This window comes from Chanodichthys erythropterus, chromosome 16, assembly GCF_024489055.1.
Source record: "Chanodichthys erythropterus isolate Z2021 chromosome 16, ASM2448905v1, whole genome shotgun sequence".
Lineage (NCBI taxonomy): Eukaryota > Metazoa > Chordata > Actinopteri > Cypriniformes > Xenocyprididae > Chanodichthys > Chanodichthys erythropterus.
In genome coordinates, this window is record NC_090236.1 from 39,736,677 (window position 1) to 39,749,318 (window position 12,642).

Here is a 12,642-nt window from a genome sequence, read left to right on the forward strand (position 1 = left end):
CACTTTTAAGGACTACATCGAGCTTCTTCCTGGGTTGGTGACATCACAAACCCCCAAATTTACATAAACCCCGCCCCCGAGAACACTGAACAAAGGGGGCGGAGCCATGTTGGGCTGCTTTAGAGAAGAGGAAGAGTTGTTGTAGTCGAGTGTTGTTGTCATGCCGTCATTTTACGCCGAACTGCTTCACAAACGAGGATCAATTCAACACAAAAGATGAACATGACGGCACATGCTAGTGGATGAGTTGAATCAACTCCACAGCAACTACATCAATTTATTCACTAACCATTCAGAAACGTCTAAAAGTTGTAACTTCTTCCTGAGTCTCTCCATCAGTGTCGACTCCGGTTTGAACAATGTAAGGCTGAACACTTTCCTCATTTTGACTGCGTGAGATTCTCCAGCTTTGTTGTTGTTGAGCTGTTAAAGCTCCGCCCTCTTCTGGAAAAGGGGCGGGAGCAGCAGCTCATTTGCATTTAAAGGGACACACACAAAAACGGCGTGTTTTTGCTCACACCCAAATTTGACAAGCTATAATAAATGATCTGTGGGGGATTTTGAGCTGAAACTTCACAGACACATTCTGGGGACACCAGAGACTTATATTACATCTTGTAAAAGGGTCATTATGTCCTCTTTAAGAATTCTTTGATGAATAGAAAGTATTTATTTGAAAAATAATATTTTGTAACATTATATACTGTCGCTTTTGATCAATTTAATGCTGAATAAAAGGATTAATTTCAAAAAAATACAAAAATGGTGGAAACATCACTTATAAAAATGTAATGGTGTAAAGTAGTTGATTGTAAAAATGCTTATGATAAGAACAAAAGTGGTTTTATATATTTTATGAATGTAGTGTATGAGTTTGCAGGAGGAGTCACAGATATAATCCACACACAGCCAGTGGAAAAATGCTTTTATTCACTGCTGTTTACTGATGAAACTACTGGAATAATATGAAGGCAAACACTGGAAGAGTAAAGCACTGTATCCCAATTTCATGCTATAAACATCATGTCCTCTGATATAAGCTCAGACACGTCATGTTGCTTTATCCCCTATGAGTCAAGCAGACAGACTGAAGAGTCGCTCCAGACACAGCCTCTCATCGGCAGTGATTAATACAAGCAGCCCTTTGAGAAAGAGAAGGCACATGGGAAACTTTCAACAGCACAAACACACATTCATGTGCGGTTACTTTGGCCCATTTCCAGTTTATATAAAACAGTTCATGTATCAAAAGCAGAGAAGTTAATCAGACATTATTCTATTTCCGCTCAAACTCGACAACACGTTCAGCTCCAGCCGATCCGGTGAGCATCAGATGAGCTCAGACTCGTGCCGCGCCAGTGCGGCAGGAAGCGTCTCTGCGCAGCGGCCCGGGAAGTGAAACCTGCAACCAGATGGAAGTCAACTGTTTGATTAACGAGATTCTTTAAAATATCTTCTTTTGTGTTCAGCAGAAGAAATAAACTCGTACAGGTTTAGAAGAAATTGGTGGTTGGTGGAGTAAGTGATGACAGAATTTTCATTTTTGGGTGAACTGTCCCTTTAAGTACATCTTAAAATGTAATTTCATAATTCTATTGTCTCTGAAATATGTTGAAAGTTACTGCTGAATTTAATGACAAGCGTTTATGGTAAATTAAATATACTTTAATGTCAATTCTATTGAAACTTGTGCGCCATGTATTTGAATTGAACGTCACGGCAGTGATTGACAAGCCAGAGGGCCAATCGATGATCGCGTAAACGATTGGCTGATGTTTTTAAGGCCCTACCTCGTGCACAGATGATGTATATTAATATTATTCCTTCCAGCGCACCTAATAAATAGTCTTTTATCAGTTAGTAAAGACAGTTTCAAGTAATATTGCAAAAATGTATAAAACAAAACATCCTCTTTAGCACCTTTATAATATATTAACTTTAAATTAATATCAACACACTACAGTTCAAATTATAACTTTACATCTCTTTTAAAAATCTTTTATCATGCTTTAAAAAAGTTCATTTCTTTTGATGTGTTGAACTAATGCAAAATTTTAACACTCAAGATTTTAAAAAGTGCACTTTGTAATAATATAAAACAATCATTTACATTTATGCACTTTACAAGAGTCATGAAAGTATGATCTACTTAAGTGGCCTTTATATCAGAATTAAACAGTATTAAAAGAACATACACTAATAAAACATTACAAAATATGGAAATAAACTCATATGCATCATTAATATTATATTGTCTTATATATTTTTAAAACAAATCTACAGTAACTTCATTTTAAGATGTCTGTGTAGTTAAACATGATAATGAGTAATATTAATGCACTTATTATAGGGTTAGGGAGTAGTTTAGGGTTAGTTGCATGTAATTATGAATGATTTACTGTTATTATCTACTTTTAAGATTTAAAGTACACTACAAGTGCACATTCACTACAGTTAAGCGCACTATTTTTCATGTCCATGTTTTATTGGTTTAGTAAGCATTCATGTGTTAAGCAGCTGAGGTTCCTGATCGCTGTCCATTATACCATGTGAAATTACTGTTTAGTTTTCTCTGTTCAAGTGTAAACTGTGGGATGTTTCATCCTGTTCATGCACTCACCTGAAGCGTGGTGTATTTCGTGTCACCTTAGTGTTGAATTCGGCCACTGGAACGCCACGGGACGCCACCTGCGGGCCGAACAAGGCTGCCGGATACACGACAGAGGACGTGCCGACCTGAGGGACAGACAGGAACACAGAGCTGACGGGACTTCAGACTCTACGAACCGCGTTCAGCTCGCTCAGCAGAAGCACTCAGAAGTGACTGATATTTGATCTGAAACTGACCACCAGACAGAGGTCGCACGTGTCCAGCTCCTTCTCCACTTTAGTGAGGATGTGCGAGTCCAGAGTCTCTCCGAACCAGATGACGTGAGGCCGCAGCAGGCCGTCACAGCCCTTCTCGTCACACCTGTGGCAGAAACACCTCACATGAGCCGCTGGATCTCTGTGATGTGTGTGATAATGATGCAGAAAATATGGGAAACTGCAGTGTAAATCTGAAGTCTGGCTCAGTTTGCTCTGCTACATGAACTCAAGCACGTGACGCTCGTCTGCATCTTACTCTGTGAGCACAAATATTTCATCTCCAGAGCTGCTCTGAGAGTCTATTTGGCAGCATTTTATCTGAGAAAGATACACACATTCACAGCTCTTCACCACAACCTGCCAGAATAAAAGTTTAGAAAACTGTCCCACCAAAAATAAAGTTTGGTTTAACTTGAAGAAATTATGACAGGAATATATTACAATTGTACAGTAAAATGTACCTGTCAAAGTAATAATAATTCAATAATTATCAATGCATGAAGTAGTAATCATGTTTTAATTTTAACAGTAGACCTCTATTTTTACTCGATTACATATTTAAAAATTAATTAAATTGTTAATGTTTTATGCTTTCATTTGATTATCCCCGTTTTTGTTGTATTAAATGATGATTTTCTGAAAAAATTGATTATAAAAATGTAATTAATCCTTTAAAATAGAACCAGAAAAACACGGAAAACACAGAATTTGGGAAAAATAAAACGGAATTTGAGAAAAAAAAAGGTATTTCATAAGGCCCTAAAAATGCAATTTTTGTTAGTCTCTTTAGCAGCATTTTATCTGAGAAAGATACACACACACTCACAGCTCTCTCTGTTTTAATTTTAACAGTAAACCTCTATTTTTACTTGATTAAATTTTTAAAAATTAAATTGTTAATGTTTTATGCCTTCATTTGATTATCCCCATTTTTGATAATTAATTTGTATTAAATCATAAATCCCTAAAAATGTAAAAACATAATGCAGAATTTTTATTACGATTTAATTAATCTATTAAAATAGAACCAGAAAAAACAAGGAAAACACAAAATTTGGGAAAAATAAAATAAAATTTGAGAAAGACAAAATGTATTTCATAGGGCCCTAAAAATGCAATTTTTGTTATACAATTTAACAATTTATTAAAAGTTTAAGATTCATGATTTCCATTAACTAGAGACACATTTCCAGTAAAAATGATAGAAAACTTGAAATGGAAAACATAAAACAGAATTTGGGGAATTTCATAGAGACCTAATAATTAAATTTTTGTTAAACTTTAATTAAATTGTTGTCAAATTGTGTAAGTTTCATGATTTCCATTAAATTTTAGAAAAGAAAGGCATGTCTAATTAATTTAACCATTCAAACAGAGTCCATAAAACTTAAAATGATACAAAAATAAAAGTAAAAATCAGAGGTATTTGATAGGGTCAGTGTGTTGGTGGGATACCTGGGCAGATCTTTGACAGGTATGAGCGCGTCAGGGACATCAGGGTCAGGTGACCTGAAAGAAAATGAAGAGTGACAGTTGACCTCACATCACTGAATCATCTTCACAGTCATCTGGTTCTGCATTATTAACGGAGCTGCTCATTGTGCTGATTCACATGGGTCTGCTGGGTGAGTAAATGATGACAGGACTTGATCGTGACCTACCCTTTGCCCTCCAGTGATGGACAGATGGGGCTCTTGTGATTGACCTCCACATCTCCACAGCTCACACATCTGGTGTGAAACTGGTTACCTACAGACAGAAACCACAAATCTGTCATTCAAGAGATTCGTTCAAAAACACTGATTGATCCAGTAATGAAACAAGTGAAGTATTTATCAGTGAGTCATTGAATCATTCACTCAAGGAATTTGTTCAAAAACGCTGATTCAAACAAGTGAAGTCTTTATGAGTATCTTCACCGTGGACCTCCAGCACGCTCTTGGATCCGGCGCGCTGGTGCAGCTCGTCGATGTTCTGCGTGATCACCACCAGCGAGCGGCCCTGACGGCTGAGCCGCGCCTCGCACTCGGCGATGGCTCTGTGAGCGGCGCTGGGCTGGGCGTTCAGAGCCAGCTCCCGCCGGTAGTGGTAGAACTCCCACACCCTGCTGGGGTGACGCCAGAAACTCCCGGGCGTGGCCAGATCCTGCGGAGACAGACACAGAGACGGTGTTCAACACTGGAGTAATGCGCTCAGGTCACATGTCTGGAGATTGTGCCACTGAGAGGAGATCAAAGCTGCTCTAATGCTGTGCTCTGTTCATTTTGACCTAGAGAGGATCTTCTTTTTCCTGAAAATGCTAGTTAATTAAATCCCATTGGACTAATACCAACTGAATTTGCTCACACAGGGTATAACAACTTCACTAAATTGTTTGATATTTTTGCACTTTTTTTTGTTTTTTTTTCTCCCGCACCTTGTTACACTTCTGGTGTTCCGGGTCAAAAATGATCATTCTACAAAATGTTTTTGAGTGTGTGTGTGTGTGTGTGAAAGAGTGAGTTTGTGTGTGTAAGAGATAGGGCTGGGTATTGACAGAATTTCATGATTCGATTCGATTCCGATTTCGATTCTATATCGATTATTTTGGATGTAGTATTTCAGTTTCAGTACATGGCAAATTTTCTAGAGGAAAAAAATCTCTCACTAATGCTGTAAACTACACATGAGAGTCAGTTAGTACTACTATAATAATACTGAAGTTTAAATTAACTTATTTATATACAAACACTTAAATTACACTCAATGATGTTTTTATTATAAATAAAGTTTAGAATTACATAATCATATTTCTACTCCAATTCGGTTTTTTGAAATATAAACATTTAAATCGTGGCTGTCATGACTGATTTATTCAAACATGCATGAAATATTGAAAAACATTAAAAATTAAAATGAATATGAAACTGTGTATAGCTATATTTATCAGAATGCTGCTTTCTAGAGTTCACTTTTCTATCTGACTAATGAGTTTATGGTCACTGAATAGGTTTTTCTGAGGTAAATGTGACGTTACGTGACATTGTTTAAGTTTTATTGACGTCTTTCCGAGGTTGAAGCACTGATTGAGCGATTACACGAGACATGATACGGATTTCAGTAAGTTGTACTGTATATTTTAACATACCTTCAGATGTTCATTCACATTTATTTCGCTGTAACTGTATTAAAGCGGAGGAGAGGATGATCACATGCTTCTCTTTAACTGAGGCGCTAAAGCGATCCGTCACGCCACATTAAACAGCGCCAAAACGGTGTTTATTTTTTGAATCTCATAATAAGATGGACGTCATTTGAAATCTGAGACTTTGCTTCATATCACAAGTAACAAAGATTATTGAGATTTATTGGATGGGAGGAGCTACATATTCTGCTCATTCATCAACTGAAAACAGACTAGACTAATCGATTCTTGGGATTTAAGAATCAATATCGGTTCATAAAAATGAAAATCGATTAAAATCAAGAAATGGATACCCAGCCCTAGTGTGTAAGTGAGTCTGTGTGTGTGTGTGTGTATCAGTGTGTCTGTGTGTGTGTGTGAGACCTGTGTTTTCCAGGTCCTCCAGCGTCCTTCAGCTCCTCTGATAGTCGGTACGCCGCTCTCCGCGCTCACTCCTGCTCCAGTGATGACGGCAATGTGACGGGCCTTCGAGAAAACCTCCCGAAACTCAGCCATATCTACACACACACACACACACAGCCTCTTAACTACACATCAACATATACACCTGCTTCATAGCAAAAACATACTGCTGGTTTTTACACAAAAGCACATCTTTTCACAGTCACAATTCTATGGTAAGTTTGTGAAAGTGGTTTCCAGGGCGTTGCTAGGGTGAAACGCCACACGTGGAAAAGAGTCTCTCACATCAGTATCAGCACTACGACTACTGATCACTATCAGCACTTCAGATACTGAAAATGTATCTGAAAAGGTATTTAAGACCTTTTTAAGGCCTGAACAAATGTTAATAAGTAGGTCAATGTTTAGGGTCATATTAAACGCACCTGAGTTGGTCCGGGTGAGTTGATTGACAGCTGTCCATCTCCCGCAGTGAGCCACTGCTGCCCTCAACATCAGCTGATTCACGATCATTTATTGATCTCTAGCCTGTCAAACACACACATATGTATATCAATCTGTTTTCAAAGTCAGATTATGTGCGATTCTAACGTAACAAAAGTTTTTATTGATCAAGTTAAGTTATTCAGTGAAGCATTCTAGCATTAAACACAACACTAGATCCAATATCAAACCAATTATAAATCCGGTAAAAAGCACAAGTTGATCCACAAACAATAAATCAATCATGATCGCATCACAACAAATTCAGTCTAATCAATGATCGCGATAAACAACATCAGAAGAGCCTCATTTGAACGCTTCAGATCTTTGACAGCGAGCTGAAATGATCGACTGCTGCTCGTGATCCACACACTGATATACATTCATCAGAAAATATCATAATAACTTTAATAATAGTACCTTTATCTAAGTTACACGAGAAAAAGCACTTTTCGGGCGTCCTCCTACCGTAAACTACGTAAACATGTCGTAAAGTGTGCAAACGTGACTCAAAGCGCGTCAGTCTCTATGGTGATGCTGTGGCTCGAGGTCAGCGCCCTCTAGAGGAAGATAACGAGACTGCAGAGTCAACACTTTTCTTTCTTTCTTTTTTCTTTCTTTTTTATTGCAATATTAACAAACAGAACAAGTCGGTACATACAAAAAATATAAACAATATTTCAAATACAAAATAAATTATGGTTCAATAGTAAACAGAAGAAACATGTAAGAAACTAATAATCCAAAAAATTAGAGAAAAGAAAAGAAAAGAGGACAAATAAATAAAGAAACAAATATATTAAGGAAGAATATTAAACATGGCACAAATTACGTATGTTTTCATTGCTTTCTTGTTAACAGAAGTTGAAATTGTATTTAAATACATCTTCAATTCTTGTTTGAAAAAGTTAAAGTGGGGTTTACTTGAGTCAACACTTAATTAAGCCCATTTCTTTTGTAAATTATAATTATGACATAAAAAGTCGAAAAACTCCATATTCAGTCCACAACACTTGTCAGTCATTCTTCAATTATATTATTATTTGTAAACAAAGAATAATATAATTATATAAGATATCTAGTTTTTATTACAATACTTGTACTGTAAGTTTTATCAAATTATTTCAATAAAATCTATTAATTTATTATTTATTTATTTGACATTTTTTACACTGATAATTAAATTTTATTTATTTAATTTTATCAAATGCATTTATGTAAATATAATTTTATTTAATTTCAATACAAATTTTATTTATTTAATCAATTTATTTAGCCTAATTTATTTATAATTATTTTATTAATTATAATTTATTTATTAATTTAAACAATTTTCTGCATATTTATTTTAATTATTATTATTATTATCAAATGTATGTAATTATTTAGTTAGTTTAATCTTATTTTTATTTTTTCTAGACTTTTCCACGGACCCCTGGCGCTCCCTTGTGGCCCCTGGGGGTCCCGACTCCCTTTTCTTAATTTATTTTATTAAAATTAAATTACAACTTCAAGAACCGCTGAATCGCGGCAGCGCGATCACGTGATATCTGATACTTTTCTCAGCGCTGGTCGGGATTGACCAATCACGTGGTCACGATCGCAGAATAACGGTTTTTTTTTAAATAACAATTTCTTGTATAATAATGGAATTTATTTCTATTAGTATATCAGTTACCAGTCTTTAAAATGACCAGATTATCATATATTCTGAAATATTTCTTTAAAACAACACACGATGACGACTGCCGTGTGTGAGCCGAGCTCTCGCGCGCCCACTGGAGGATCCGCGCGTCTCTCGAGGAGCAGCTCTCGGCTTCAGCGGAGCCGTTCACCGACACCAGCAGCTCTGTGTCCGTCCCGGTGCAGCAGTGGCCGCAGATGGAGGGCGATGGCGGCCTCTCTGGAGGATGATGCCGCGCGCAGGGCGCCGTTCCTCCGCCACACAGGGCGATCCGTCAGCCTCCGCACAGGTAGAGACACAAAACAACAACAGCTGGCAACTTCTCACGGACACACGCGAGAACGCGCTCGTTATCGACACTGTGCTGGTTTAAGATGAGGCTCAGCAGCAGGAGCAGCATCTCGTGTTGCCATGGTGACCCGCCATTATTTTCAGCTGAGTCAGTACTAAAGCACGAGGCGATGTGTGATAACTGTGATACTGCATTAAGCGATCGAGATGAAGTTATCGAGAGGTTTGTGTGTGTATTCATGTGTGTCTTTGGCGTAATATTGCAGTGTGTTCCTGCAGGATCATCAGATGTGGACGTGAAGGGGTTGTGAAGTAGTGCAGGTGTCATGAGAGCGGATCTAGTGCACTTACAGTTCCACCCTGCGGATAATCACACAGAGCAGTGTGTTTCCATTAATGATCAACTCTGTCACCAACCTGAAGAACTAGAAACTGCAAGATTATTATTTACTGATTCCATACCAGCAAACAAAAATACATTCAGAATGTTTTGCTAACGTTGCCTTTAACCTTCTCTTAGCATTCAAAAACATGTAACTTATTATTTAAATGTTTTAAAAGCTTTTATTTTGCTTATGCTAACATTAATAGGGAGACAAATTGCATGTTATATGGAAAACATTAATTTTAAATGATCTCTGAATGTTCTGAAACAAGACAAAGCTAACATTTAAAAAACAAGAATTCAGGAAAATAATAATAAGAGTGTAAATAATGTTTACTAACGTTTTGAGAAAGACTATAGAATACAGTGCTTCCCACGGGTTTGAAATATACTGATGGTAGTGGAAAATCCTCCTATTACCCACGGCACAAAAACGGTCTACTACATGTGACAAACAACAAACAATGTGTGATTTTTAACCGTATTTTTATTTATTGAAATAAATTTTAATTACATAGCCTACTATTACATTTAATTACATACTAATTTTATGCATTATTATGCACTGTAAATTGTGCAAAATTACAGCATTAAAAATTGTAGAGTTCTCTCTATGTCATATAGTCAGTGAATGGGACACAGATTTTACTAGTAAAATTTATATAATGAATACATGTCACATAAAGTTCTTAGTCTTTTCTTCCTGTGGGGGAGAATACAATAATTTACTATGAATTAAACGGAAATCAAATTAAATACAATTTATTGTGTAACCAAAAAAAGCAATAATGCCCAGAAGAAGAAAAAAAAAACTTAGCGCGTGACTTTTAATATACTTTTATAAATGAGCCCGAAATACACCGGGATTCTTATTTTGAAATGTCTGTACTATTGCGGGATGATCCTTCAGATGAGAGATAAAATATGCATTCTTACAACCATCTAAAACAATTTATATAAAGGCCATAAAGTATATATTATCATAATTCATCAAATTGAGTTCATTAGCAATCGTTTGGCATAAATCTGCGATTTTCATTGATTGAGAATCACTTTGAAGCAGCCTGAAATTTTGTTGCGCGAACCAGTAGAACGCGCAACAGCGCCGCCTTGTGACTTTGCAACACGCAGCGCTCTTTGTGAAATATCCACCGCATCTCTACAGCACACGTGGGAATGTTAGCGGGAGTAAACAGTTACGCACACATAACGAGCAGGTACAAAACACGTAGGGCAAGGGGTGATTCTCCACTAGTTAACTGATCGCGGATGGTTTCATTATCTTGGGCGGATACAAAAGTATAAGAGGATAAAAATAATAAAAAGCAAAAATGTGTCTCCAAATATATTTGGGCGGCCGTTAATATACCTGGGCGGCCCGCCCAAGTAAAGTCTATGTGTGGGAAGCACTGTAATAACACAAGACGCGTCACTCATATTGTTTTGAATGGGAGAAAGTGCAACGCGCAATATGGCGGAATAAATCCCGCCTTCAAATATAAGAGCCAATTGCCGATTGGTAAAGTAACTGCAGCGGCCATTAGAAGCTCCGGTTCCTATAGAAACAGTCAGACGTGTGCCTCCGAAATGAGACACAAGAGACGCACATTTAAGACTGCGCATTAGCTTGATCCAGCCTGAAAAATACAGTTTTTTCTCATGATTCGAGTGTTTAAAAACAAAATGTATGAGACAGTTGTTGTCAGATTTCATTGGTGATTTCAAATATGAAATTGAATCGAAAGCTTGACAAACATCTTTGGAGAATTTGATGTTTCCCCATTCAGAGAGATAGGAGCTGCACTTGAATACCTGAGAGGCGTTTTAAAGATGGCCGCCGAGTGAAATGACTTGTCTTAAATGGACTTTGTTAAAGATTCACCAGCCATTTGTAAGTTCTTTCTTAACTTGAATGTAGTAACTAGCTAGTTTGTTCACTCACAAAAATTCTGTCAACATTTACTGACCCTCAACATATTTGAGTCTCTTTGACAATATTTTGAAGAATGTTGGTATTCAGTCTTCATTGACTTACATCATATTTTTGTTTTTCATACTGTGGACCAGAAACTGGCTTACCAGCATTCTTTAAAATATTTGATGTTTGAATTTTGGGTGAACTGGCCCTTTAAGGCAGAAGGTAGCTAGTATGTCGTAAGCTCTCCATAAAGCAATGACCCAACAGCAGCTTTCAAGTACGTGAGCAGAATATATTCACACAGTAGTTATTATCCATTTATTCGCTTTCCAGAAGAGGGCGGAGCTTTAACAGCTCAACAACAACAAAGCTGGAGAATCTCACGCAGCCAAAATGAGGATTGTCAGTAATGGTGTTCAGCCTTACATTGTTCAAACCGGAGTCGACACTGATGGAGAGACTCAGGAAGAAGTTACAACTTTTAGACGTTTCTGAATGGTTAGTGGATAAATTGATGTAGTTGCTGTGGAGTTGATTCAACTCATCCACTAGCATGTGCCGTCATGTTCATCTTTTGTGTTGAATTGACCCTCGTTTGTGAAGCAGTTTGGCGTAAAATGACGGCATGACAACAACACTCTACTACAACAACTCTTCCTCTTCTCTAAAGCAGCCCAACATGGCCCCGCCCCCTTTGTTGTGCGTTCTCAGGGGCGGGGTTTATGTAAATTTTAGGGTTAGTGATGACACCAACCCAGGAAGAAGCTCGTTGTAGTCCCTACCAGCCATTTGTTGTAGTCTTTATAGGATTAGTTCACTTTCAAATGAAAATTAGCCCAAGCTTTATTCACCCTCAAGCCATCCTAAGTGTATATGACTCTTTTCTTTCTGATGAACATAATCTGAGATATATTAATAAATATCCTGACGCATTCTTAGCTTTATAATGGCAGTGAACGTGATCAATGAGTATGAGCTGAAGAAAGTGTCTCCATCATGAGCGGATTGGCCATCGGGCCATTGGGTGGCTGGGGGGGGCGGTAATAAATGCCTTCTGAAGCGAAATGATGCATTTGTAAAAAATAAAATATACATATTTAACAATTTATGAAGTCAAATATTTAGATTCTGCCAGACCGCCATCTGCTTGGGCTAATTTTCTTTTGAAAGTGAACTAATCCTTTAAATATAATTTCTGTAAAAGAAAATATCTCCCTTTGCATTGAACTTTGAGCGTCGTAACCTTGCAGATGTTGTTTTTGCTCAAACAGCAACATTACACACTAACTAAAGTTAAAAAAATGAAATCAAGGACCCCTTTAAAGGAACATTCGTTTGATCATTCTTGAAACATTATCGGAACGTTACTTTTCAGTGTTCTCTGAATGTTCCAAAACACATGAAAATTCTGAAATACATTCTAAAAT

The 12,642-nt window shown here is 37.1% G+C and overlaps 2 protein-coding genes across 2 annotated transcripts in view; one reads left to right on the forward strand and one right to left on the reverse strand.

The window, feature by feature from the left end:
* Positions 1-914: 914 nt before the first annotated feature.
* LOC137002902 (NAD-dependent protein deacylase sirtuin-5, mitochondrial) lies at positions 915-7,456 on the reverse strand. Its single transcript, XM_067362838.1, has 9 exons — positions 7,358-7,456; positions 6,880-6,982; positions 6,416-6,549; positions 4,788-5,013; positions 4,530-4,617; positions 4,324-4,377; positions 2,848-2,971; positions 2,621-2,736; positions 915-1,402 (listed from the first exon to the last, which is right to left on the reverse strand). Exons 2-9 carry the CDS (start codon positions 6,965-6,967, stop codon positions 1,330-1,332), a joined length of 903 nt encoding a protein of 300 aa, XP_067218939.1. The 5' UTR covers positions 6,968-6,982; positions 7,358-7,456; the 3' UTR covers positions 915-1,329.
* A 1,206-nt stretch (positions 7,457-8,662) lies between these two features.
* LOC137002987 (phosphatase and actin regulator 1) overlaps positions 8,663-12,642 on the forward strand; it is a 43,136-nt gene continuing 39,156 nt past the window's right edge. The window contains exon 1 of the mRNA XM_067362983.1: positions 8,663-8,910. Coding sequence (XP_067219084.1) covers positions 8,676-8,910 — 235 coding nt within the window. The 5' untranslated portion in view covers positions 8,663-8,675. The remainder of the gene's footprint in view (positions 8,911-12,642) is intronic.

Bases quoted from the DNA above. Each gene is read 5' to 3' on its own strand.
- LOC137002902 (XM_067362838.1), bottom strand. From the start codon at position 6,967: ATGATCGTGAATCAGCTGATGTTGAGGGCAGCAGTGGCTCACTGCGGG. The intron at 2,972-4,323 runs GTATCCCACCAA...TTTCTGCCACAG, and splicing joins CCTGTCAAAGATCTGCCCAG to GTGTGACGAGAAGGGCTGTG. The intron at 1,403-2,620 runs GTGAGTGCATGA...ATCTGGTTGCAG, and splicing joins CGAAATACACCACGCTTCAG to GTTTCACTTCCCGGGCCGCT.